The 27,264-nt window shown below is 41.3% G+C and overlaps 2 protein-coding genes across 2 annotated transcripts in view; one reads left to right on the top strand and one right to left on the bottom strand.

The window, feature by feature from the left end:
- iars2 (isoleucyl-tRNA synthetase 2, mitochondrial) overlaps positions 1-6,502 on the top strand; it is a 14,983-nt gene extending 8,481 nt beyond the window's left edge. The window contains 10 exon segments of the mRNA XM_068717763.1: positions 1,606-1,714; positions 2,258-2,360; positions 2,920-3,042; positions 3,127-3,192; positions 3,194-3,259; positions 3,364-3,470; positions 3,709-3,854; positions 4,000-4,190; positions 4,702-4,846; positions 5,627-6,502. Of these exon segments, the coding sequence (XP_068573864.1) occupies positions 1,606-1,714; positions 2,258-2,360; positions 2,920-3,042; positions 3,127-3,192; positions 3,194-3,259; positions 3,364-3,470; positions 3,709-3,854; positions 4,000-4,190; positions 4,702-4,846; positions 5,627-5,772 (1,202 nt within the window). The 3' untranslated portion in view covers positions 5,773-6,502.
- Positions 6,503-8,303: 1,801 nt separating this feature from the next.
- rab3gap2 (RAB3 GTPase activating protein subunit 2 (non-catalytic)) lies at positions 8,304-26,198 on the bottom strand. The gene is made up of 36 exons (XM_068717817.1): positions 26,101-26,198; positions 25,823-25,998; positions 24,561-24,649; positions 24,252-24,369; positions 22,656-22,737; positions 22,292-22,339; positions 22,114-22,189; positions 21,898-21,999; positions 21,139-21,238; positions 20,437-20,535; positions 19,458-19,606; positions 19,287-19,366; positions 18,509-18,601; positions 18,243-18,382; positions 17,152-17,347; positions 16,792-16,935; positions 15,909-15,991; positions 15,754-15,818; positions 15,574-15,664; positions 15,335-15,456; positions 14,943-15,153; positions 14,510-14,607; positions 14,114-14,222; positions 13,861-14,021; positions 13,505-13,679; positions 12,933-13,112; positions 12,580-12,686; positions 12,251-12,317; positions 11,895-11,965; positions 11,767-11,802; positions 11,594-11,668; positions 10,827-11,051; positions 10,307-10,396; positions 9,978-10,199; positions 9,687-9,851; positions 8,304-9,266 (listed from the first exon to the last, which is right to left on the bottom strand). The coding sequence occupies exons 2-36, from the start codon at positions 25,929-25,931 to the stop codon at positions 9,108-9,110; spliced, it is 4,137 nt and encodes a 1,378-aa protein (XP_068573918.1). The 5' UTR covers positions 25,932-25,998; positions 26,101-26,198; the 3' UTR covers positions 8,304-9,107.
- Between the last annotated feature and the right edge of the window lie 1,066 nt (positions 26,199-27,264).

A 27,264-nucleotide genomic window follows, 5' to 3' on the forward strand; every position in this document is an offset into this window, starting at 1 on the left:
ACTTTTCTTTCATCGGGGTTGTTCTGATGAAAGTTGTTCTCCTGCTCACTGACTAGCAGCTTTCCAAATGCCTTTTAATCAACTCTCCTGTCAGTTTCATTGTAGAGAAAGCTACTTACACACTCACACTGTCCACTCATTAAGTTGCTTTGCAAAAGTGTATTGTAAGGAAAAGCTGACCACACACATGGATTACAAAGCAGTGCAGCCTCAGCATGTCACCGTGCTGCGTCTGCAACTCATTAGTAGAACAGTAGAAGGTAAACTGTTATATTGCGGATACCCTGTCCAAAATATCCATTTTAACCCAATCCAGCAGAGAATCTTCAAACCATACAAAAGAATGAGCCTTTTACAGCAGAAGCTGTTTCAACGAGTTTGTCTGGTAGCCTTAGTTAACCTAGTTATGTCTTTTTTCAAAGACAGAACTAGGAAACTGGTGAAAAAACTGTGTGCCACTAACCCATGTTCTGTGTAGGATTAAAAGCTTTCCTGTACACTCCCAGGTGAGTTTTTTTTTTTTCTCCACACAAGGTAAACACGAGCTACATACAATATTGTATGTTAGCAAGTTATGTAAATTGAAACTCACCTGGGAGAAAACGGGAATGCTTTTAGTCCTATTTGGAACAGCCTCTTGTGGCTGAAATGAGTATTACAACAACAAACACTTTTTCACCTGCCAAAACTTCTTTTTTCATCTGTTATAACAGGAACTCCAGATATTATCCTGACTTTTTAAAGGGGAGCTGTTCAATGTCGTGTTTGGTTTTGTGTTGTCATTTTCCAGAGGAGATGGAGGGAGACACTGAGGAGCCTGAGTCACGTCTCAGCTGGCTCCCCGCTCCGCTCCGCAAACCTCTGGTCACAGGTTGTCTGATCCTCCGTCTACCGGCCAACACAGCTGCCTCTGTCTTCCAACGTGTCTTTGTTTCTCTGTCCTGTCTGTCTGCTTTAAATGTCCTCCATTGCCAGATCTCTCCTCTTCCTTCTGCCTCTGAACAACGCAGCACCTTTGTTGTGCCCAAATACTGAAGATCATTCAATCCAATTCAGTATATTGATGAATGCTCGTCATAGCATATTTGAATGTGCTGTGAGGAGTGTTTATGAATACCAAAACATGGAAGCTTTTTCTCCTCCGCTCTTTCTCTCTGTGGCAGTTTGTTTCTTTTTCCAGGAACGGCCCAAACTCTGCACTTCTTTTTGTGTCTTGTCTGTCGAATTGATTCAGGATGGAGATGGACGAGGCTGAAAGTTCTCTGTGCCTGTGATGCCATTGCTGCAACACCTGCCTGTCGGATAGCTGTCTAAATGAAATCTGTAACCACCTTGAGTTCAAATTAGATAAACAAGGCATGCTTATTGAGTCTTGAGCAATGGTCACCTTGAGTGCACACACGCTGAATTGTTGGAGTCCCACACTAACACTGGCTGGTCTCTCTTGTCTTTTCTAGACGTTTCTCTCCTCTGGGACAGTCTTCTTGTACACTAACCGTTTTGGTTATCTAATCTGTGTGTGTGTGTGTGTGTGTGTGTGTGTGTGGGGCTCGACTGTAGAATTTAACTGATTTACACCTCTTTTCTCTGCAACCCGCCCTGCAGAGTCAGACTCCAGGGCAGATGCATATGTAGAAGGGAAGGACCAGATCGGAGGCTGGTTTCAGTCCTCGCTGCTCACCAGCGTAGCCGTCAGGAACAAGGCCCCTTACAAGTGAGTGCCCTGTTTACTGCCACTTTCTGTGGAAGTGTGTAACAGATACATGGGGGAAAAATAGATCGAATTGCAACTTCCATAGCACTACAAATGACTGCAATCTCTAGTGGATACACATTTTTCTAACAAACATCTGGTAGACATTGCTTTGACAAGCCTACAAGAAGGTTGTGATTGGTTCATTGGTGTAACTGATAGTGACACGTATAATCCACCGTTTCTTTTCTAAAATGGTCTGCCCTCGCCTCCTAGATGCCCACCTCTTTCAAATCCCACTCCTTCACTGTGTAGTGTAGGCCTTCTGGTGAATATTTGAAACTTTAGAAATCTCCTTGAGAGCCACAGAAGCCATTACACAGCTGCTCTCACAGGTGAATGAACTTCATGTGTAAAACTAGTGGCGTTCTTCTTTTAAACAACATTTCGAGTCCAAAATATATATTTTTTTTTAAATTCCAAATTTTCTATAACACTAACTTAAGTGTAATACATACAATATCCTAATTTTGCTAATATGAGACTGTGGTTTTGTGTGTGCAGGTCTCTGGTGGTCCATGGCTTCGCTGTCAGTGAAAAAGGAGAGAAGATGTCCAAGTCTGTGGGCAACGTTGTGGATCCAGATGTAGTTATTAATGGAGGGAAGGTATGGTCAGGGGAGAGACGGTGAAAACGCTGAGAAACTGTTTTATACATACTGTTTGGATTTGTTCATATAAAGAAAATAACAGCTTTTTGCATTATAAAAGGCAGAATTTTCTCTTTGTGGTGTGTAACTACGCAGATAGTTCTGGTTTTAATTGCCATAGTTTTGATATATCTGCTGCTGAGACCTTAACCACACCCTAATAATCTGAATTGAATAGATTTTTTTTCATCCTTTGGAACTGTTTAGCAATTCAGATGGTATTTCAAAACCTTGACAGAGTAAAACTAAATTGTTATCTGCAATGCAAGATATTTCAAGGAGTAAGTGGTATGTTTTAGTGCTTGGGGTGATCAGTTACTTTTATCAAGGGTCACTAATTGATTCACTAAAGATAAAATGATGTTTGTATTGATGGTGCATCTGTGCTCTATTTGCTCATGAAGCATTCAGCCATTGCAGTTTGCAATTACTTTTACTTTTACTACAGTTAATTCACTTCAATCCAAAAGTCACATTACTGACACACTTTTTTTCTCACATGTCCCGCCCTCTCCAGGACCCCGGTATGCCAGCCTACGGGGCGGATGTGCTGCGTTGGTGGGTGGCGGAGTCAAACGTCTTCTCTGAGGTTCAGATTGGACCCACTGCTCTCAACTCAGCCAGAGACAGTATCGGCAAGGTACCAGTGCAGGGAGGACATGGTGCAAGTGACTGCTTATTTTCCATTTATTTTTCACACTCTGATCCCCGTTTCTTCTTTCAGCTGAGAAACACTCTGAAGTTCCTGCTCGGCAACCTGCAGGGCTTCGACCCACGTGTGCAGGCTGTGGACCCCCAAAGAGATGCACTACATCGATCAGTACATGCTGCACCTGCTCCGCGAGTACAGCATCAAGGTCTGTTTAGGTGCACAACGTGTTCATCTCAGGCCACACGGTATGAGCCGCTGACTGAAATGAGTGCACCGGTGGAAGCCAATGACGTGTGTCTGTGTCTGCAGGTGACAGACGCCTACAGTGAGTTTGATGCCGGCAGGGCCATCCGTGTCCTCCAAGCCTTCATCACCAGAGAGCTCTCCAGCTTCTATTTCAGCATCATCAAAGACCGGTAAAGGCTGAAAACATGAGAACCACTAGTGGTTTAGCTGTGCTTGTATTCTTCTGATCACTTTACTTGGCTTTAACACTCATGCCTCAATGAGAGACATTTTGGGCTTTCTTAATTTTTGGCCGTGTTAAATTTAAAGTGAGGCCCACGGGTTGAGTATCTGTGAAACTCTCGTATCTCTTTCTCTTTCCTTTTCGCTCCCTCCATCTGTTCCTTTAATTCTGCCTCTTTAAATCAGGTTGTACTGTGATCCAGAGGACTCGTTGGGCAGAAGATCATGTCAGACCGTTTTAGAGGAAATTTTAGATGGAGTGACCAGATCTATAGCTCCCATCCTGCCACATCTAGCTGAGGAGGTCTATCTACACGCACCAGGACATGACGGTACGTGTCAGTTGGTTCGTGTTGTGAGGCTGTTGTGTTATTACAACATATGACCCCGCATGCATTTTCAACCACACCATCTCTCTATACATTTTGTGTTCTTTTGCTAACAAAGAGTATTCATGAATCGTACTTGCTTCTGCAGAAGGGGAGACATTATTTCAGAGCGGCTGGATCAAAAGCAGTTCAGTGTGGCGGCGACCAGGATTGGAGGAGGCAGTGGAGGGGGCCTGTGCCATCAGGGACTCCTTCCTGTCTTCCATTCCGGGCAAAAATGCCGCTCAGTACGACCTCACCATTGCCATTGAACCCGGTTTGCTGTTTGAGCTCATGGAGGTAAATCAAATGTTGTGAGCAAACCACTATACAGAGAGAGTCCACAAAAGACACTGAGAAGGACTTCACATGTTCAAATGCTGCAGAAGATTTAAAGTATAGTGATTGTTTCCAGTTGTTTGACTTGTTTTTTTTTCTTCTTTTTTTTCTTTTTTTTTAAAAGTAAAATGTTTCTGCAAGGCTTGAGAACTTCCACACATCATGTGACATCACTTCTAGGCTGCTAGAATCATGCACACATAAAATATTAATAATAATAACAAATATAATGTGTGATAAAATATTGTATGAAATGTTCTAAATAAATGGGTTGCAAGTCATCTGTAATATACATAACATGCAACATATAATGTAACGCATGTTTACAATACTATTGATCTGTAATAATTAGATAAGAACAAAATATAAAATATGCTACACACATGTTGGAAATCCCAAATGCTTTTATTTATATATTATCAGTCTATATAAAGGGACATGAACCCATAACCTTCCTCCTCTCCACTCCCAGTCTCTCCAAGAGGAAGCCACCTCCACCTCCTCCCAGCTGGCTGAGCTGATGATGGTCGCACGGGTCAACCTGACCAGCGTGTTGCCCCGTGACCTTCCCCCAGACGCCCTGCTGAGCCACGGCTCCTTCCTCATCAACCTAGAGGGTGAGGAACGTCCACACTGAGCTAGTCGGTACAATGGTGCAGAGATAAATCAGCCAGGATTGGGGAAATAGTAGAGTTTTTGCATCATGTTTAATGGACCTTTTTTCACAGCAGACATTTGCACCCGGCCAACACTGATGTAGTATGTGTCAGGGCCCTGTCTCCAGAGCGGGATACCTCAGGAACGTTCCTTCTAATTTGACTCAAACATCCAAATCAATTCATCTAATCTAATGAACTGATTCGATTTTGGAGGTCAAAGGTCACCTCACAAAACACATTTTGGGCCGGAACTGAATAATTGATATGCTAATTATGCTAATTTCATACAAATGTCGAATAGGATAAAAAAAATGATGAAGCGATGACATTTTTGGATGTAAGCTGATACTTGACTGGTTGATGGAGGTTTACAACCACGAGTTGATAATTTTAGTTCCCATTGTTTCAAACAGCTTCTTATTATATTTAAATTGTGTGATCATATCGTATATATTTTTACCTCTCTGAATATCCTCTTTTGCTACTGCTATCACCAGATCACCCTGCGGGTATCATTTCATAAAACGTCACACTAAATCGCCAACTCATTGTTCTCATGATGTTGCTTGTAATGGACAACTCCTCTTCTTTCACATGAATATTCTGACTGATAAAAGCCAGTGTTACCTGCAGTGAAAAAGGTCTACACAGTTGTGGACAAAATGTGAATAAGATGACTTCCAACATGCTCAGTGTGTGTGTGTCTCTGTCTGTCTGTCTGTCTGTCCGTCCGGTCAGGTGGTGTCATACGAGAGGACAGTGCCTATAGCATAGCAGCAGTGCCCACCGCTGCTGCCAGGTGCCCACGGTGCCGGCGCTACACCGCGGACTCTGCGGACTGCCTGTGCCCGCGCTGCCAGACCATCGTTTCATCGGCTCACTGACAAAGCGTCCTGTCACCGTGACGACCAGTGAACATCGCCTCGGCTGTTTCCTTCCCATGCTTCGGGTGAAGTTCCTCTTGAGGGCTGAATAGAGACCGGCTTCTATAATCCCTGTCGCCATCAGCTGAGAGGTGTAAAACTGACTCCCAGTTACTCCTGTGTTCTTCCGTTTTGGCCGCTGCCAGTCACGAGAGCCTGCAGCTTAGCACAGGGCTGTCCTAATAGCAGATAACAAAGCGTACTGTCTAAACGGGCTTCAGGCCCAAGCCCAACTGTTTTATGCACTTACAAAACCACAACGCTCAATGTCCATGAAGCAGCAGCGACTTTTTTTTTCAATTCGATGAAGATCTCTGAACTTTCCAGAAAGGCTCTGGTATAGTCACTGTGGAGCGCTTTTCTGACCGATAACTCTGCACCAAACAATCTGATATAGCATGAGTAAGATTGCTTACTGTGTGTTTGATTGGGAATACTTGTATTTTCTTAGAGGGGATGCCATTCACGTGGCTTATCAGTTTTATTAAATGTGTAAATACAGGGGAATGGAATTCATTCCTCTGAGTGTCACTATGTGACAGCAGTACAGAATGTATATTGGGTGTGGGTAAGTTGTTGTAAACGCTTACCTTTTATATAATATATCCTGTTCCTTGTAAACGTTCCCATAAAGTTAAAGATGTATGGAAAAAAATGTCTCTAAATTATAAATAAATGGAATACTATGACATTTTCTGACTTTTTTCTGACATTCTATACTGACTATTTTTTATACTATTACATTATTTAAACATACTACACCGTGACCTTTTTTGCGACATCCAAAACTATGAATCTTTTTCTACATACAATATGATTACTTTTTTCTGACTTTTTATTATTTTATCATATACTATGTTTTTTGTTTTTTTTTACATACTATACTATGACTTATGACATTATTTATGCCATACTATATCAGGACTTTCTATATTACTTTATATGACAAATATGATTTATGACATTCAAGATATTTTTTCCACATACTATATCATGACTTTTTTTATTATGGTTGTTTTTTACATACTATATTAACTTTTTTCATCATGCTAAACTATGACTTTTATGAAAAAAAATTCACGTACTATTCTATGACTTTTCTTAATGACTAATACATACTTTTTCAACATAATATACTTTGACTTTGTATGCCATGGTTTACTATTAACTTCATAAATATCTGACTTACTATTTTATGCTTTTTTTCAACATACTATATTATGACTCTTTTAATGATATACAATACTATGACTTCTTTATGACATGTTTTCAACATACTGAGTGTTTTTACATACTATATTATGACTTTTTGAAATGACCAAATTATGAAATTTTTATAACAATTTAAAAAAATACTATACTATGACTTTTGTTAATGCCATGCAAAACTATGACATTCTTTAAGATATCTTTTAAATATATAATTAGATTTTTTTTTAACAACATACCATACTATGACTTGTTATACACTCTTTAATATGATCATTTTCCATGAATTTTTAAATGACATAGTATGATATGACTTTTAATGATGTTTTTTTTGGAAATACTCTAAAAAATGTGAGTGTGCAAGTAGCGTTAGCGTGTATTTTTTTATTAACATACTAGACTAACATTCTTTAGGACAATTTTTCGACATGATATTTTTTCACTACAGTATACTTTTTTCACATCAACTTTTTCATGACTTTTTTAACATACTATACTATGCCTTTTAAATTAATTTCGACATACTAAACTATTATTTTTGTTGACATACTCTTACTTTTTTTAACAAACTATACCATGATATATATATACCAGTGTGATTTTTTCATCACACTGGACTGACATTTTAGTACCTTCAATGACATAGTATACCATACATTTTTTTGTCATAATGTACTATGAGTATTTTTGACATTCTATATTAAAAAAGTAAAAAACTTTTACTTTTTGTGACTGTATTCAACATACTATACCTTGACTTTTTCAACACACTATAATATGACTTTTTCCGACATACTATACTATGGCTTTCTTTCCACATACTACTATACTATACTCTGACCTTTTTGTGACTTTTTTCGACACGCTATAAGACTTTTTATGATATGCTACACTATGACTTGTTTAAGACTTTTGCCTACATGAATACTATGTCTACTATGACTTTTTTTACTTTTGTCAACATACTACACTATAACATTTGTTTTGACTTACTATACTATGACTTATACTTTCTAACTTAATATATGATTTTGTAATGACATTTTATCAACATACTTTCAATATGCTATTCTTTTTACGACATACAATACTATGGCATTTTATAACAAACTATACCATGACTTATTCATTAAAGTTTTTTCAACATATTGTTGTTTTTATGACATACTATACTACAATTTTTGAACTGTTACTTTTTTAATGACTTTTTATGGCATACTATAACTCTGAACATGTTAAGAGTGTGATCACAATTAAACAAGTAGCCACAACACTGCAATATGTCAACATAAACAGCTTTTGAGAAACCTCTTTATTCTGGATCAGCCCAGTGGGTACAGCTGGACATAAGACTACAGAACAGGAGGTTTACAGGCACAGCTAGTACAGTACTGTCTGTGTATATAAATACAAAATAAGGTCCATATTTTTTTATGATACATCTTTTGTCCATGAGAGGGGAAGTGAAAGAGGAAGGAGAAATGTCAAAGAGAACTTGATATGGCACACAGTGAGGACACCAACACACTGACTTTTGAAGTTAATCCGATTGAAAGTGAAGGAGAAGTGACAAAGAAAAGACATGGACATTCCTTAATTAATAACCATCTCATAAACATATCCTGACAATACTCTTCAATAACACAAGTATTCAATACAATTTATGTTACATGCACCAAAATATGGATTAAAAAAGTTAAAAGCCTATCCTAGCCACCCACAGCCTACTACAATGAAGTTGTGAGCACGAAGGTATCGTATTAACATGAGCTGAATGACAAAACACAACATGTCCCCCATCTCAATGATGTAAGAGGGTGAGAAGGCCGTTCATCATCGTTCTCTTTGTGGACTGCATGGGACTTCTAGACACCACAATTCCAATCCTGAGGTGTTACAGACCTGGTTCTGATTAGATGGTGGGTGGTGGTGGTCTATTTGCAGTCGCCATACATACAACACCTCTCTGCCTCCATCAGTGACACACTTTCATTTCTCTGTTATTTCCTTCCTTGTCATCTCTCCACCTGTCTACTATGACCACTCCTTAAAAAGGTGACCATGCTTCCTCCCCCCCTCCCCCCCTCTCAGGGAGAGTCCTCGGTGGTGAGGGCATCCACAGCCTCCAGAAGGTGCAGGGCCAGGCTGTACTGGGCGTGGTTCTCTGGTAGGATTTCAATCAGACGGCCGACCAGCCTGCTGGTCTGGGACAGGGGGACCAGGGGGCACCGCAGCTCACTGGGGTCCTGCAACACAAAACACAATATATACATTCCATTGTTAAACAGGCACTGCAAAACTGTCTGGCATATTTTTACCTTACATTTTTTGGTTATTGTCGATACAGAGGCAAGATCAGCAAAGGAAAAAAATAATTGACCAAAGAACAGAAAAAAAAGAAAAAGAAAAAAAGAAGATAAAAAGGGCAGTGAAACAAGAGTCAACCTTGGGATTCTAAACCAATCCTGAACTAGTTCTATTCATTATTCTTTAAAGTATATGCACATATTATTCATGGACTATGACTTTACTTACATTATAAGGACATTAATATTATAGTGAAAGCGCATCATATAAATGTCCTTATAGAAAAGAACATCTAGCATCTAAGAACCAGCGCCTGAAATGTCTTGAACGTATCAGACAACATTGTTTTGGTGTCTCACCATAGCCTTGAGCCATGTGCAGAGGGTGGGGGGCAGCCGGGCCAGCAGCTCCATGGCAGCTTGCGTCTGGCTCTGGCTGTGGAGCAGCGAGTAACTCAGCCTCTGGCCAGTCAGCACCAACAGCTGGGAGCCCAGCACATCCTTATCTTCCACCTCCAGCATCACCTGGGTGATAAGAGTTCGATCCGAACATTGGGTTGTATGAATTATCAAGCACTATGTTTTATAAAAGGTAGTAAAATCCAGATTTTAGCTTCTGTCTGCCACAAAGAAAACCACAATTTGCCTTGCCTCTTCAGCCCGGAGGTCCAGGCCCTGGTTGTAAAGCTCGCAGACGATGTGCCGCCTCAGGATGTCGGGGTTGACCTGCAATAGGGAGCCTAGCTCCAGACACAGCGAGGGCCACCAGTCAGCCTTGGGGCCACTAGAAGGCAGAGCCAGCTCAGTGCCCGGGACTGAGCTGGAAGGATCATCTATAGCCTGAACCCAGCCGGTCAGCACCCGGAGGAGGAACTGAGACAGAGCAGGAATGTGGGAAAGATAGAATGAGATGACAACAAACTATTGGCTTTCAAGATCTTCATTTTCTCTTGACCTCTAGATGTAAATCCAACTCTCACCTCTTGTCGTAGCGAGACCAGGCCTGGGTCCATGTCTCCAGTGGGCATCAACTGGATGCTCGTCAGATCTCTGAAGAAAGCATTCTTACCCTGGGACAAAAGACACACACACGCACACATGTTGGTGAACAAACTAATCTAGACTACAGTGTTTCGTTTGTGTTGTGTAAATGAAAAACATGAATGCTTTAGTGGGGAGTGGTGCACTTTAGCCTCTTTTGGCCAAAATTAGTATTACAACAATAAACACTTGATCACGGATGAACAAAACGATCCAGGCAAAAAAATGTTTTTTAATTCTTAATTCTTAAATCATAAACACAGGAGAGAAAACAAGTTAGACTTGGAAAAGTTTTTTCACTTCCATATATAAGACTGCATTATGAATCAATACATAATGACATAATTTGCGAGGACATAAAAGTATCTAGTAGCTAGTAAATGATGTCTTAAGTCTTCTTGGGACTTTTAACTTGTGTAGAAAGGTCAACATGAGTGTTGGTGTGTCCCATCTTCTCACCTTGCTGTCAAACAGACTGAGTGGTTTGACCCTCAGACTGAAGCTCATAGCAGCATGCAGCAGGGAGGCTAACAGGCAGTGGTGTTGCACCAGTGTGAAGCAGACGCCTCTCTGACCCAGGGCCAGTTCAGCGAGTTCAACGAGGGACGCAGGGCCTTCGGCCCCGCACCACGCCTCCTCCACGGACAGCTCCGGAGGGGCAACGTCCTCCACCGCAGAGTCCGCCTGTGTGACAAAAAGCGGCCGAAGAGATGGTGAGGAAAAAAGCTTGTGTGCTTGCCACATTATTACCTTAAATCACAGTTTAGTTCAGTCAATGCATTCAAGCGCAGATTACAACACATGCACAGTTTTTAAAGTCCCCCCTGCACAACATATATTTTGCTTATTGTGTTCACCTGAAAATCACAGTCTAACATGTGTACTGTACATACGAGTATGCAACTCTCAGTACACAGTTGTGATGTGCACATACACTGAGAACAGACTTTTCAGGATACATTATATCTAACAATTAAACTGTTGAAATGAGCAACATTTGCATGTTTATATATTCTAGACTGAATTGTAAGAATTACTATTGAACTATTTTGTGGAGAAACAGCAGCTAGCTAACTCACAAATACATCAAATGCATATCAAGTATAGGTGTGGTTAGTAGTGGTAGTGATCCATGCTCCATGCTCTGTTTTTCCTGGAATCTCTTTACTTGCATAGAAATCAAAAATCGACAAATGGCTCTGATTTTTAACCAATACTCCAGTCACCTCCATGAGAATCTGCAGCAGCTGGACACAGCAGCCCAGGAACGACGTCATGGCTTTGTCTCCCATCCCGACATCCTGCACACATAAACACATGTCCTTAAAACATGCAGCTAAATACTTGAATTGAAACACTTCACATCTAAAATAATCGTATCAAATCTATACGTACTTACCCGTCGACATAAGCGATCTTTGGGTGCCTTCCCCACCTAGGAAAAGGAAGTGTTAACATTTTATATATAGCCTGACAGACTCAACAACGCCTTCCATCAGACACACTGTGTACTTCATGTGTACTTACCTTCTCCATTAGGAAGGCTGCTGCTGAGAAACGCTTGACAATGAAGGTACTCCACATCATGGCAGAAATACCTTTGAGGAGGATTCAGTGAAGTCAGTATTAACACTAGTGATGGTCATTTTCAGAAGGTAGGCTACTGATTTACAAAGTGGGGACATTAACATCACTTCTGGTAACACAGTACTTTCACTCACATATTTGAGCTATTATTTTATGCATAGCTGAGAAAAAGTACACCGTTTCCAACAATTATAGATACAATTATTATTAGATGGATTAGACATTAATATATAAAATGATTTGCATGTAATAAGCATGAACAAAAAACAAACAAAAAAAAGACACAAGCCCTTCACCTAGCTGGATATATGGACAGGAGACTTGCTTCAAATGTTCAACAGCCAACCATAAGTATCGGCTCTCCTAGGAAGAGAAACAGGTCCAGATTTAAGAACAAAAGAGGATTGGTTATTTGTCAGCCATGTTTCTTGGATTTAGGAAAACCTGCCTTCCCCCACTTTGGTGAAACTGGCTTGCCGCAGCAAGTAGTGATAATATACACCAAATTAACCGGAGATAAACATTGTTTTTTAAAACATGTAATGGCTGTCTTACTTCTTCTGAACTATCATAAACAAAAAACCTGTGTGTGTGTGTGTGTGTGAGAGAGAGAGTGTGTGTGCACCTCGGGGTCTTTGTTCCACTGCACTACATATTCCCAGCAGCAGTGGGCGAAGAGCAAGTCAGGTGAGAGGGAGTGTGGGAACCGCTGGCTCACTGCCACCAACAGCTCTGGAAGACACAGAGGATTTTGTTTGACTTGGATTTGATCTGAGGGTATAAAGTGTGTGATATAGTGTGTGTACTGTGTGTACTGTGGCAGTCATAACATTGCTCTAGTAATGCTGTATGAATCTACAAAGACTATTAACAACATTACCGATAAAAGCACAGATACATCTATTTAACATGAGAGCCAATGTAGAAGTGAATATCCAGTTATTTTAGTTAACATTTTGATCAGTTCTTAGTCCTGACCTGCTGTCCTGTCTGTGTCCTCTTGGCTCTTCTCCTCCTGCTCATTTCCTTCTTCTCCAGCCCTCTGCTCTAGTTTTTCATCTGCCTCTTCATCTTCTCTTTTTTGGAGAATTTCCTTCAGTCGCTCAGGGGCCAAGTTGTGTCTGAACACCCACTTGGAGACACTGTCGGCAATGCCACCTTTACAGACGTAAAAAAGAAAACGACACAAATAGAAGATCCGTTTTAAGTAGCCACACCCAGATTATTACGGAAGCCCTGAGAGGCAAGTGAGACATTCTGGTCTAAATTGTTTTAGCTTTTTTTTTAAATCCGTTTTGGATAATAAGATATGTTTTCATCAACTGTGAAAACAAGTGATTAAACATATTTTGGCAGGTGAAAAAGTTTTCTTTTGTCAGGACCATTTTTCAGGATCAGTTGTTTGTTGTTGTAATACCCATTTACCCAAAGACAGAAAAAAAAAAATAGTAGAAACACATCATAGCAAACAAAAAAGAGCCGCTGTCTTTCTTGATAGCTCATCTGTCCGCCTGCATACATCCCTGAGGATATTCTTCTTTACAGCTTACCTGTGCCTCCCTCCAGCAGCGTTTTGATGGAGCACTGAGCTGCAGCACCCCCTGCTGCTCCCTGAGGAGGAGGCACCAACAGCAGAGTCTGCAGCACCAGCACGTCCTCCAGCTGGCGAACACACACCACCCACTGCTCCAGCTCTAGGGACACCGCCTCCCACTCTGACTGAAACTGTCACACACAAACACAGAAAACGGGTCAGTGAGTGTGGTTTTAGTTACGGATATTATGCCTAGAAGTAGTTATAGTGTTCGTGAAAAAGGTGGGAGAGTACCAACTTGAAAATAAAAATCAACCCACAGACTGATGAGTGCACTCCTGTGTGTATATCTGTGTGTGTGCATGAGACTACCTTGCTGTCAGCCCGGCTTGTGATGCTCGCCTTGGCAGCACGGTGAGCAACGAAGGCGGCCAGCAGAGCAGCCGCAGCATTGTGGGACTGGATGCATGTGCAGCGAATTTGCTGCCACCAGGGAGAGATGGACTGGGGGTCCCACGACTCCTCAACTGCTCCTGAAAAGAGGAAGTGTTAACGTTCTCCTTCTTTTTTTCATGAATTAACACTTTTGCAAATGAGTCAGCCCACGCTGGACACAAGCACACACCTTTCATGTCGCTGAGGGCGATGAGTAGCCTGTGTAGATTTCTAACGGCCTCTTCTGGTTTCTGTAGCACCTCCTTCTCTCTTTGCAGCCACACACTTAGCAACAGAGACTGAACGGAAGAGGAGCAGGTGTAAAAAGGGTCAAACTGAAATATTAGAGGAATGAGCATTCATTTGAAGTGGTGGCACTCCTGTACTAAAATACTTGATCAAGGATGGATTGCTGTCATATTCTTTTTATGGAAGGTTTTTGGGGTCTATAGGCAACATGTCCATTCCAAAAACTACATATCATAATTACATTAGTCCACATATTTGTCACATCATCATCTGACTGCACCTTTACCTCCATGAGCAAAACTCAACTTAATTTCAACCAATTTTTCCTCCATCTTACCAGCAGCTGCTGAGGACTGATGCCAGCCTGCTGCAGTGTGTCACAGACTTTATGGGGAGGGCTCTTTCCACACAGACAACCCCAGAACATAAAGTTCCCTGCAAAGGACACACAAGAGCAAAGTCCTCAGTCTGGGCTTGTGTGGTGCGCTGATGTCAGTGAGATTTCTGTATATCAAAAAGTATTTTTCTTTTCTCCTCCACAACCCTCTGTGTGACTTCCACTGGTGTGAGACAGACACTACCAGCATCTCATTGCCAAAAGATTCTTCATACTCTTACTTGATACTTATGCATCAATTGAGTTGGCAGTGTCATACTGAGTCAAACAAAATGCTACATAGCCTCATATATATTTTGATTGTGTCATGGTATCTGCTTGGATAACTGTGTAAAGGTCTGGTCGTACAATGTGCATACAAATGTAGCCATACCTAGATGATTCCATTTGGTTTCAGAGCCGCGGGTGACCCTCAACCCCTCGTCATCGGTGCACTCTATCTGGGAGAGAAAGGCTTGGGCTGGCATGGGTGAGTCAGGTGAGTCCTGGGCGAAGGAAACACTTGGTCTCGCGGTGAGCTGGGCGTAGCGTTGCAAGGTGGGGCCAACGCGGGACAACTCATCCTCTATGCCTTCGAGGGAGTCCTGTTGGGTGGGGAGACCATAAGTGTTTATCATAGAGTTATGAATACTAATAATGACCACGTAGCAACAATACTGCCCTAGTTAGTCGCTGTATCAAAAACCTTATGTAAGCCTATCATGAAAACGTGATAAAAAGAGTGCCATTAACAAGCTTTACATATGTGTATGTGTGTGTCCTTACATTTTCAGAACAGGCCTCTCTGTCTGCACCAGAGTGCAGGTTCTGGATGTCGGTGTAGAGCTGAAGCAATTTCAGCTGTGAGGAGCAGAGCTGGAGTAATGCTGCATCCACTTCTTCAGGGTCTGTGATGAAAAAATACACAACCACGAACAAAGAGAGATAAACCATTGTATGATATGTATGGAACATTTTACATTTACAGTACAATATATTCTCTTAATAATAAATCGTTATGTTACCTTGTTGCTTCAGAGTGTCATTTAAGGCGCATGTGATGTTAGTTAGACATGAGACAGGAGCATTCTTGTTTGACAGCAGAGACTCCAAAGCCTGGAAGCAAGAGAGAAGACTGTTACCACAAAGACAACAGGCCCCTTTGTTAGTGTGTGAGTCAGTTTGTTTTGTATCTTTGTTTGTACCTGCTTCTTAATGGCGGGGTGTTTGATATCCAGCAGCACACTTTTGGCTTCGCTCTCCAAAATGTCTGAAAAAGTAAAAAGATAGTAGGCACATGGAAGGACACAGATTCAAACCTCTCTTACATCTCCATCTCCATACATCCTGTATCCCTTACCAGGCTCCACCTCTCTGCTCCTCAGTATAGTAGTCAGTCTTTTTATCAGGTGCATATCCTTGGCTCGCTCGCTTTTCTTGTCACTGAAAGGGGGAAGAGCGATAAAGAAGGGTTTGGATATCAAAGCCTAAAATTCATGTGTGAAGGTAATTTGTTTGTGAGAATATGAAGACTTTTGAAGTTGTGGTTGAAAACCTTGGTTGTGAAAGTAAATGATGAAAGTCAAGTTACCATAAATTCCCATTCTTTATCAGGATCTTAATGTGCCTCCTGTTGAGTCGAGTGAGTACATTTTGTACAAAAAGTAATGTAGATTGAAAGTAATCTATAGCTGAGGTACATAATACCATTATGATTAACTGCAATGTGTCGGGAAATCGGTAGAGTTTAAATCGATACGGCTAAACAGATACAAAACTCTGATTCGACTCAAATTTCAAAGGGGAATCGGTAAAAAAACGATACGTCCGTTATAAACCGACACAATCAGAAATGAGCAGAATTTTCCATGTTATATGACATGACATGAAGAGGTATATGAGCAGAAAGAGACAGATTGAGGTTTTCTGTGTGTGCATGAGGCAGCGAAACCTGGCCCTGTCTCTCTGCTATTCACACAGGAGCAGAGGACAGCCAGCGAGCCAGAAAGTCATGCATGAAAGCAGGCGGTCACTAGTGGGGAGCTAGCTAGGTAACAAGCTATGAAGATTCAGAAAAACAAATGGGATTAAAATGAGCCAAATGTGGTTTAAATAAGTGAGATACAGTATGAAGTATTATTTAGTGTGCTTCAAAAGGTGCTGGACCATTTCTTTTAAAAGCGCACACATGACAAACGCTGACCTACAGTATCTCTGAGGTTCATGTATGTCTGTGAACCAACCTGAGGGCCAGGTGGAAGGGGATGTTCACTGTCCTCAATGCTCCTGTGATGGGATCCAGCAGACACACCTGCTGGGTGTGGAGCTGCCAGCCCTTACTGGTCACACTGTTCACCCCCATCAGACGGTAGCCAGCGTACAGCAACCTGGAAGTGCACACGCACAAAACAACAACATTTTACATATATTACATTGTGTGCTATTCCCCAGTTTGTCTATCCCAGAGTGTCCGAGTGTACAGCAGATTCTTCTGTGGTACTACATACGGAAATGCACACATGCTGCTTTGTTTGCGATGCTTTTGAGTCTAAGAAATAGCCGTCACAAAAAGTTGACGCCTTCAGTTTTCGCATCGTTTATACCTGCAGTGTTTGCCCACAGTGAAGGCTCCAACTCGAGGCCCCTGCTGCATCCCCCACACCTCCAGGATTCCCCTGCGGGGTGCGTAGATGACCAGGAACAACGCATGGCGTCTGGGAAGGGAGGCAGAGGGGGAGAACTCCCGATCACCGCGCTCCTCCGGAACCTGCAGCCAACCCAGTTGAGCATCTCGGTAACCTGCAGTTAAGTTAAATCAATTAATGGTCTTATGATATTAAAGAAGGAGGCTATGAATGTTTGATGCATGATGCATGTCTCTCGGACCACATGGATATTTTCGATAGAGACAAGAGAAATGGAACGTAAAAGAGGGATATGAAACCTCTACCTTCTTAGCACGTGCTCCATGCTTCAAGGGATAGTTCAGATTTTTTTGGAGTGGCGTTTTATGACAAGGCTATTACTGTGGACGGGGGCAGCAGCTAAACGATTCCTTAAAAAATTTAAAAAGGAGGATATTTTCACTGCTTTACCTTGCCGCCAGACTGCCCTTTCTGACCGGGAACTGAAGTCGCTATCAATGCACTGTTCAAAACGACAGGACTCCTTTGACAAACAGTCATTTCAACTAGTAGAACACGAGAGTTGCTGGTCTAGCACTGCCTCGATCAGTTAGTCAGTTAGTGTTGTGTGATTTGATGTTTTAAAGTGTTAGCTCAGACTTTCCAAAGTCACACAATAACACAAACTAACTAACCAATCGAGGCAGTGGTAGACCAGCAACTCCTGTGTCCCGTGAGGTAAAATGACTGTTTTGTCTAAAATGTCTTGTGGCTTAGAAGAGAGCATAGATACACCTACTTTAGTACCACAACAGAAAGGGCTGTATGACATAAAGTAAAGCGATAGAAATATACTTATTATAGCATACACATAAAGTGATCTGGATTATTTTTAGATGCCCCAGTCCACAGCAGTACATTATTTTGCTCATGTGCTGGTACACCTTCATCTACTGTAGTACCTCATACAACCCCACTTCAAAACATCCAAACTATTTCTTTAACCTCTTCAAAACCTCTATATTATTCAGTTCTGAGTCCTTGGTCTTTCCTCTCTACTCTGTCCTCACCTTTCCACATGCGGATGGCAATGCCCCTGGCCAAATCCAGCAGTGTGATTCGACCAAAGTCATCCGTTACTCCTGCAAGCGTGTTGCAGGGGGACAGACAGATGGACTCGCCGTGACGACGGGAGTCTGGAAGACCAAATCTGGGCGGAAGAGGTCAGATTTTAAAAAAAGGACAACGGAGGGGAATCAACAAGCTTCATATTGTCAATATCAATAAGGCACAAAAGGGCATTGCTGCATTTGTTTCAAGATATCATGATTGCTACCTGATCCCCAAAGGTGTTGCAGTCTCCACCTTGGGCTTCTGTTTCTGAACAGCCTCCTCTTCATTCTTGTGCTTGTTCCAACCTAGCCATCCACTAGAAGGAAAAATAGCAAGAAGAAATTATGATTGCTAATTTGCTTCCGTAGCTGTGCCTACGGTGTGTAGATAGATACTGTATTGTAAGTCGCTTTGGATAAAAGTGTCTGCTAAATGACTGTAATGTAATGTAATGTTATGAAATATGAACACAGAGAAAGTTAGCAAGAGACAAATATGATGATGCAAAAAGAAAGGATTAAGGGAGACAAGAGTATAGAAAAGTAATAAGGGAGAAGGGAATGAAAGCAAACTACCCCCCAGTATGGATTAAGCCGGCATTGAGCAGAGAACAGGCCATAATTCAGAGTATTGATTGGGCTGCTTTGTGCTGTTGCAGCAGTACAAAGTTGTCAATAATGCTGCATTTAGCCTTCAATTGTGTATGTGACAGGAAATGAAGGCCCTCACTGGCGCACGGAAACACTGGGCAACCCTAATTGTCTTTAAAAAAAATGAACTACACAAATTGAAATGTGGTGCTAATTTAATGCTGCTCCTTTGAAATTATGGAATTATTGAAATTATTAAATACTCATTGACTTTACCTGCTTTCTTTAACTATTGTTTTTCAAATTCAGGAAACGTTTTTAGAAAAGTTAATTAATGAAGGAATCTCTCTCTCTCTCACACACACACACACACACACACACACACACACACACACACACACACACACACACCTGGCAGCACTGAAGAGGGCTGATGTAAGTTTACTGGCCACAGCGAGAGCCACGTGAGAGAGGAGAGGCTGGGAGCTTCCCTAAAGACAGACAGAGAGAGTAATAATTAATCATTACAGTCATTCTTTTAGGGAAATAAACAGCCCAACTTGCTCCATCGCTCTCTCTCACCTCTACAGCATAGTAAAAGCCTGTGTATGGCCCACCTCCCACAGTGACATACTGGCTCATGGCGGGGGGGCTGCCCTTGACTGACGCATTAAACCCGCCCAGGATGGATGCATTCTTCATCTGGTCAAACACACACAGCGTCATGATGCCTAACAGGAGAGATGAGAGAGAACAGGGATGAACAGGAATCAGTGCAGCAGTGTTTTAATGTCAATCATTTATTTAAACAGATTTTTTTTGGTAATTTTTTATTTTTGGACAGCAGCTTAGGTTACGTAGTATACATTCGCGCCAGCATATATGGCGTCCAGTTTTTCAAAATTGGCTAACTTTGTACAATTTGTCAAACTTATTTTTTATACAATAATCTCTTCCCATTATACGACTCCACTGCACAAGACATTTATATAGTCTAAATATAGTTCAAAGCATCATTCATAAGGTTAACAATTGAATTCTAAAGCAACATTCAAATGCTGCGCAGCTTCTTTTTTTGCATATTTACTTATTGCGTTTAAATTAACACAATTAATTAAGATCAGACTACACTAAAATGATCAGTATTACATTTGTAGAATTACATTTCAGTGGTTGCTGCGCAAGAGAGTTTCTGACTTGTGTGATCCAAACATTTCCAAAAACTCAGGAGCATTGTGAAGTCCAAAAGTTACAATTTATTGTAAACAGATAGATGTAATCAATTCCAAAATTCACAACATGTTTTCATCTTCCGAAATATTCTGCTTCAATCCATATTTGTTGGCGTTTAGTCTTTAAAAATAAATTAAAATGTTTTCACTGCGGTTCCGTTGCTGCATTCAAAAACCTCAATAGAAGCTTCGAGAGTAAAAAAAAAGTATTAAAGAAAGTAATATGTAATAGAAAGATGAGTAAGTCACCATTCAGTCCAACATGGGGCAATCAACCACCGGTATGAACAAAAATAATTTTAAAAAGTAAAAAAAAAATATTGTCTCACCCACACTACTGTGGTCCACAATGGTGTCCATGTCCTGCAGACCCCACTTCTTATAGGCCAGGGGAGGAGGTTGGATCACATCACTACCTGCTGCTGTCGCTGGATGGAAAAAGCACAGCCGGTCATTTGGTTACCAAATGTTTTGACAAGGAATTTTATCATTTATAGCTAGCAGGTATGTTTTGCATTCAGCAACATTTAAAACTGGAGCACTGTCCTTTAAAAGTGACAAGAATTGATTTAGCCCACAAAGCACATTGATGGAAAGATGCACGCACGCACGCACGCACGCACACACACACACACACACACACACACACACACACACACACACACACACACACACACACACACACACCCCGCACTACTAGATGCTCAGAGAAACCCTGCTGAAGCTACGGCCTCTAACCTTCTAGAGACTGTATAAGCGTGTGCGTCTGGCAGTGGTAGTTTAGTGTACATCTCCTTTGTACCTAAATGCCTTATGGTAAACACTATCCATCCAGCCAACAAGTGAAGAACACATCTCTAGTTACCGCAAAATGCTTTTAACACTTAATACTTAACGTTTACTACTAGAATCCCATGACTTTCATCCTACAATATGAACACACAAGCATATGCGCATACTGTGAACACTACCAGTTGGATACTGGCGACATACACACACTATTCCACACATGCTCACACAAGCAGCTGTACCTCGTGCCACCTGGTTCCTGCAGGCACGCAGAGATTGAAAGAGGCTGAAGCCGTCGATAGTGACCAGAGCAGCAGGGTAGAGGATACTCAACTCTTCATGCTGTGGATGGATGAAAATCCATCATTATACATCTGCTGAGTAACATGGTGGGACACGGTCAAAAGCTCAGGGAAAGAGAACCTTGAGTTTACATCAACTTCAATTTCATCACAGAAATGGGAGTTAAAGAATTATTTTCACATACATGTCAAAATACAAATAAAGTAAGTGTTCAACATTTGCCTTTTTGCCAAGAGTTACGTCAGAAGATTGGTACCACTTTTGTGTCTGTATGGTATATATGAAGCTACAACCAGAAGACGGCTAGCTTAACTTAGCATAAAGACAGGAAACGGAGAGGGAACAGCTGGTCTGGCTCCATCTAAATGTAACAAAATTGATGTATGAGCATCTCTAAAGCTCACTTATACACGTTACAGTTTGCTTATTTAGTTCGTTGTTATAGTTCGAGGGGGGAGGAATTATGTGCCAGACTATTTCTAACCAGGAGAACTGACTTCTGGGAGTCACTGTGATGTTTCTAGAAACCAGAGGAGGCTGTGCTAAAGGTACCTGGGTGCTGGCTTTAGGTTCCGTATTTATCATGCAGATATCTTCTCATCTAACTCTTGACAAGAAAACATATGTGTATTTGCCAAAATGTCAAACTGATCATTTTCATTCACAGTTCTGATAGGCGTGTACAATGTGTGCATCACCTGCTCAGTGACTCCAGGGTGACGAGGGATCTCGTATGTGCGACACTTGAGCCTCAATACAGGGTCCTCATGCAGCAGCTGGGCCAGGAGGAGAACCCCGTTCTGATGAGACATAACCAGCGTTACATTTAAAACCGACTTGTTTAATTTTCTCTTTCTTCAGCTGAATATCTGAAAATGTAGTACATTAAAAAAAAGATAAGATCGGCATGGTACCTCTGTGTAGAAACGGACATAGCCGGAAGTGAAACCCACAACTACACATGTCCAATCGGGCCGCCCTGTTGAGCTCCTGTTGAGAACGAGAACACGAACACAAACACACAAACACGTTGTCATGTACACATACACAGCATTCTGCATATCCTCTATTTCTTACATAAGGATTTCTTACCTTTTCTGGCTTGCCAATGGTATACAGATGGAGCTGCTCACACACTCTCTGCAATGAGGAAACATACATAAAGTAGGATGTGGTTCACTGTACAGCTCTCTCTCTCTCATAAACCTGAGAAGAGTCACTTAGGCATTAGCTCATGTTTCACTTGTGTCCCCACAGTCAAACTAATATCCCTTTTCAACGTGACCCTTCTCTTCTAGTTTTCCTTGTCAGTCTGACTTTCATCATTCTAATTCTTGCCTGTAAGTTTCAACCAATACAGTGTAATTTTCCTTTATTAATTAGATATAATGCCAACCCTTCAACTGTTGTGTTGTGATTTTCATTCCTCCTCAAGTTAACCTAATTTTACTCTTACCCTTCGTCAGTGCTAAGGGTTCCAGTCCAAGACACAGCCAAGGTCATCTCCTCTCTGCCGCCGTCATCAGTGCGCCACTTAGCTGGAAGAATCAATGAACATTAACAGCAAGTATAACTCCTCTGTGTACTTACAGATGAGTGTGTATGTGTGTTAGGGTTGGGCTGGTTTAAAAACTGGTTTGATATTAAACCAAACAAGCGCTTAACATCAAACAAATACACTGAAGTTTACAACTAGGTATCGCACTTGACTCAGCAGCTGTTCCTGAGTGGACCATAGTGAGACTGAGAGAGCTCATGGATGAGAGTGTAGCGACAACTGGCGCAGTTTTAGTTTTCTGTGAGACTAACTCTTCCTTGTCTCTTCTCGTCATCCAAAAAAACACTTGTCATTAGAGATGTTCCCATACACTTTTTCCTTCCCGATGCCAGTACCTAAACTTGAATATTTGCCGCTAACAGGTACCGATCCCATTCCAGTGCGTTAAAAACAAAAAATGTAAACGGGTCATAATTCTTCAGAAGATTACATTTGAACACATCTGATAACGTTATAGTTTACATCAGGGTTGCTGATGTTCCAGTGTAGGGTAAATGAGCTGATAAATGATATGTAACGTGAAATCGGATCGGTGCATAGACTTGCATACTCACCGATATCTGATCCAGCATTTTAGGCTTAATTGGAGGCGTTTCCAATACTGGTATCGGAACACCTCTAGTTGTCATATTGCTTATTACTCAAGCGGAATTTGGCGCCATGACTCCGTCGGCACAGGTTGCTGATGAAGGCTACTTTTTAATTTGCCAGAACGTGTCATAATGACAAATGCCGGTTCATCGGTTTGACGCTTGGACCTTACCGGCAAAACCGTCAATCGACACAACTAGGGCTGCAACAACGAATCGATAAAATCGATTATTAAAAGCGTTGGCAAAGAATTTCATTATCGATTCATTGTGTCGCGCGATTATTACGCCACTCAATAAGTCGCGGAGATGTTTGAGTATAAAAAAAAAAGTTGAGTTGAGCGCGGTGCAGAGCGGAGGTAGAGGAAAGACCATTGGAGAGACCCGTAAAGTTGTTCTGAAACACATGGCGGAGGAAGAGAAATCAGTACGACCTAAGTCATCCAAGGTGTGGGAGCATTTCACACTAAATAAATCGAAAAGGTGTGTTAATTGCAAGATATGCAAAAGCGACATGGCATGGCACAGGAGCACCACGGTGATGATTCAGCACCTAAAACGTAAACATGTTGGAGTCCTTGATGAGGAGGAAGGGAGTTCAACAGCAGGTTAGTCACTACAGAATCCTACTGTTGTTCCGTTTTGAAGTGAGGAACGTAACGTCCCTCCAGTAGCTCTCCTGGTGCTGCTGTTTACTCGTTATCCTGCTACAAGTTAGCGTTAGCTCGTTAATAACAGTAGTAAAGCTGGGGTGGTATAGTTTGTAAGACTAAAGACACGTTTTTATTCGCTCGCCTTTTCCTCGCCGATTAATCGAAAAAATAATCGACAGATTAATCGATTATTAAAATAATCCTTAGTTGCAGCCCTAGACACAACTCTAGTGTGTGTTTGCGCATCTGACCTGAGAGAAAGACAGCCTTCTGTTCGCGGGCCACTACTAGCAGGTCAGAGCAGGGCGACAGGGACACTACACAGTCCTGCAGCCAAGGGGCCCTCTGCTCTGTGGTCTCCTCCTCCACCTGTGGGGCAAATAGGAAAGTCAGAGGGAGGGGACCTTTCCTGTCAATCTGCAAATATATGAGTGATAACCACATACAACACCTCAGGTCAGTTTCACATATTTCACAAAGTGGTTTGCAGCTTTTGTGTTATTGTACTGTCTTTTGCTATGATAATGTTAGACAAGAGAATGACAAACAAAAGGACAGACCGTTGTGGCAGTAGTGGCTCCCTCCTCTTTGTTTTCTCCACTATCCCATGTCGCCTCCCAGTCCGAAGAGGCCCAGGACATCTCATTTTCTGTTAGGTAAAAGGGGAACAGGGAAATCCAATTAATAATTTGTGACATCATGCTGACTTTTAATATGACCCGGTGAACTTCCTGACACTTCTGGTAGCATACACATATCAAACATGACAGTGATCACACGTTCCAAGAAAAGTGACTAATTTCACTGTTATAGAGGGGGTGAAATCCTGGGCTTAAGTCACAGCTGTTGTGTATGGAAGTGTTAAAGCCAACCACTAAAAATATTAACTGAACACAGACATAGTGATGATGTTCTACCAAACTGTATACAACTAAATGAAAGTACAAGAGTACAAGAGGGGAAGTACTGATAGAAGTTGTGCTGCAGGGAAATAACCTAAAAACATTTAACAGTGTGTTAAAGACAAAGTGACAGAACAAGTAGCAAAATCCAGGATGAAATCCAGTTGCCATGGACATATATAATGCATTAAGCCTTAGTGCAGAGTGTTTGGGGGTCGATGTTCCAGCGCTACAACATTGTGCTGATTGCACAATCAGTAGGTCTGAATGCATCCACATGAAAGGAAGCCTTGAGGCCAACAAGTACACGTGCCCTTTCTGTGCATGTGTCTCTGCTCTCCTTTGTTGAGCATCCTGCAGTGATGTGTTCAGGTGCCTCATGTAGGATGACTCATAGCACAAAGGGCAGACACATTTCTCCTCCTCGCCTCTCATTGGCCTGGTGCTATTGTTAGCAGAGCACAGATGAAGATCTATCCATCATTCTCTTTACAAAGCCTGACCATCAAAGTATGAGCCATTAGAAACAGGAATTAAAGGAATTCATGTAGGGGTTTCGGAATATATATTTATTCTAATAATTATTTTGTACAACACTGCTATGCATAAAGAGGGCGGTCCTTTATGCAGTCAAGATTATTTAATTTCGCCAACTGTCACCTGTAGACAAAAACTTAAGGACAACGTCAGTTCCCGACAAAAAGTGAACCACACACCCTCTGCAACCTTTAGCCGCATTGTTTAACGGTATTTATCTATAGTCCTTAATATGTTAGTTAGCAATTGCTTTGTTTAACTTAGTGTTATGCCTAGCAAGTTCCAGAGGTAGCTAACTGGACTGTTGTCACTTTGATTAACAGTAATGTGCTGTAGCATGCTACATATGCATCTGCATCGTCTATCTAGCCCTGGTAACATACCCGTTTGATTCTTCTCCTCCACTGGCTCGGTTTTCTGGCTCAGGAACAAGTAGTCCCTGACCGTTTTCAGCTCTTGGAGCCGACAAAACTCCAATAAGCTGCAGGACATCTCTCTCCAGTCCCGTCAAGTTGACAGACAGGGAATCAGCCAGTTAGCCCGCTTGCTAACAATCCAGCTGTGGAAGATAGCAACGTAGCTAAGCAGCTTGAGTCCGTTTGCAAGTCCTGCTATCGTGTTAACTTTATGACAGCCTGTTCACAAAGACAATGTTACTTACTTGTCTTAAACTGGCCCCTAAACAAATGTTAACAGAAGCCTGGTACTCTTATTTTCCTCCAACATTTGCAGTTTCCACCCTAATTTCTGAGGTGTTGATGACACATCGTTAGCATAATAAAGTAAGTACTTCCGGGTCCTTGATGAAAGCGGAGTCGAATTTTTCAAAAATAAAAGCAAGTAAGTATTGTAAATTTATAATCAATTAATAATTATATGACAGAATAAAAGACATGTTTGTTAACAGTCAGTTTATATGCATTTGAAACCTACAATATGATTTATTGGTATTTGTAAAGTGTATTAGTATGTTTTTTTCACTAGAGGGCGGTAGGGGAACATTTGTTTCGGTTGGCTTGTTGGATCTTGTATCTCTTATTCCTCTCAGCTCTTACATATTGTTTTCCACCCAGCTCAACCTTAGTGTACTGTACTCGTACTACACATTATGGCATGTTTTCCATTGTATTACTGTAGGCAAACAGTAGGCTCAGTGATGTACACAACTTCCATTCATATATTCTGGTCGCTGCTTGTTGAAGATTTGGGAAATAAATGTGATCAAACTTATTTTATATCATTCTTGATAGAAAATAAGAACATATTTGAATGTAATACCAAGTTTGGTCAGTTGTCCATGGTAATAACATATTCATATACTCCACTATAAATGTGATCAAACTTATTTTATATCATTCTTGATAGAAAATAAGAACATATTTGAATGTAATACCAAGTTTGGTCAGTTGTCCATGGTAATAACATATTCATATACTCCACTATAAATGTGATCAAACTTATTTTATATCATTCTTGATAGAAAATAAGAACATATTTGAATGTAATACCAAGTTTGGTCAGTTGTCCATGGCAATAACATATTCATATACTCCACTATTAAACAAAACAAACAAAGAAATGCAAGCTAAATTGTTTAGGGTCATGGCCTATTTACTCTGCCTGTCTTGTTGCCCTACATATTTTTTACTTTTGCTCTATGAAGTTAAAGGTTCAGTGTGAATGTTCCAAGAGTCCAACAGTTGATCTGACTGTTAGACTCTCTTGACCCAACACAGAGTATCATGTTGGTGAAGTCTTGTGGGGTCAGAGGTCAAGGTTACTACTTTCTATGTGAACACACGGCAATGCCTGCAGTCAACATGAC

Source organism: Cebidichthys violaceus, unplaced genomic scaffold, assembly GCF_023349555.1.
Source record: "Cebidichthys violaceus isolate CVI_PGR_0920_01 unplaced genomic scaffold, fCebVio1.0.p SCAF_22, whole genome shotgun sequence".
In the NCBI taxonomy this organism is placed as follows: domain Eukaryota; kingdom Metazoa; phylum Chordata; class Actinopteri; order Perciformes; family Stichaeidae; genus Cebidichthys; species Cebidichthys violaceus.

What these genes read in the sequence shown, in the direction of transcription:
- rab3gap2 (XM_068717817.1), bottom strand. Translation starts at nt 25,931, where the DNA reads ATGTCCTGCAGCTTATTGGAGTTTTGTCGGCTCCAAGAGCTGAAAACG. An exon ending in CGCCCTCAGCGACATGAAAG is followed by an intron (nt 14,022 to 14,113) that starts GTGTGTGCTTGT and finishes TCCTCTTTTCAG; the next exon opens with GAGCAGTTGAGGAGTCGTGG. An exon ending in AGTGGAACAAAGACCCCGAG is followed by an intron (nt 12,318 to 12,579) that starts GTGCACACACAC and finishes TTCTCTTCCTAG; the next exon opens with GAGAGCCGATACTTATGGTT.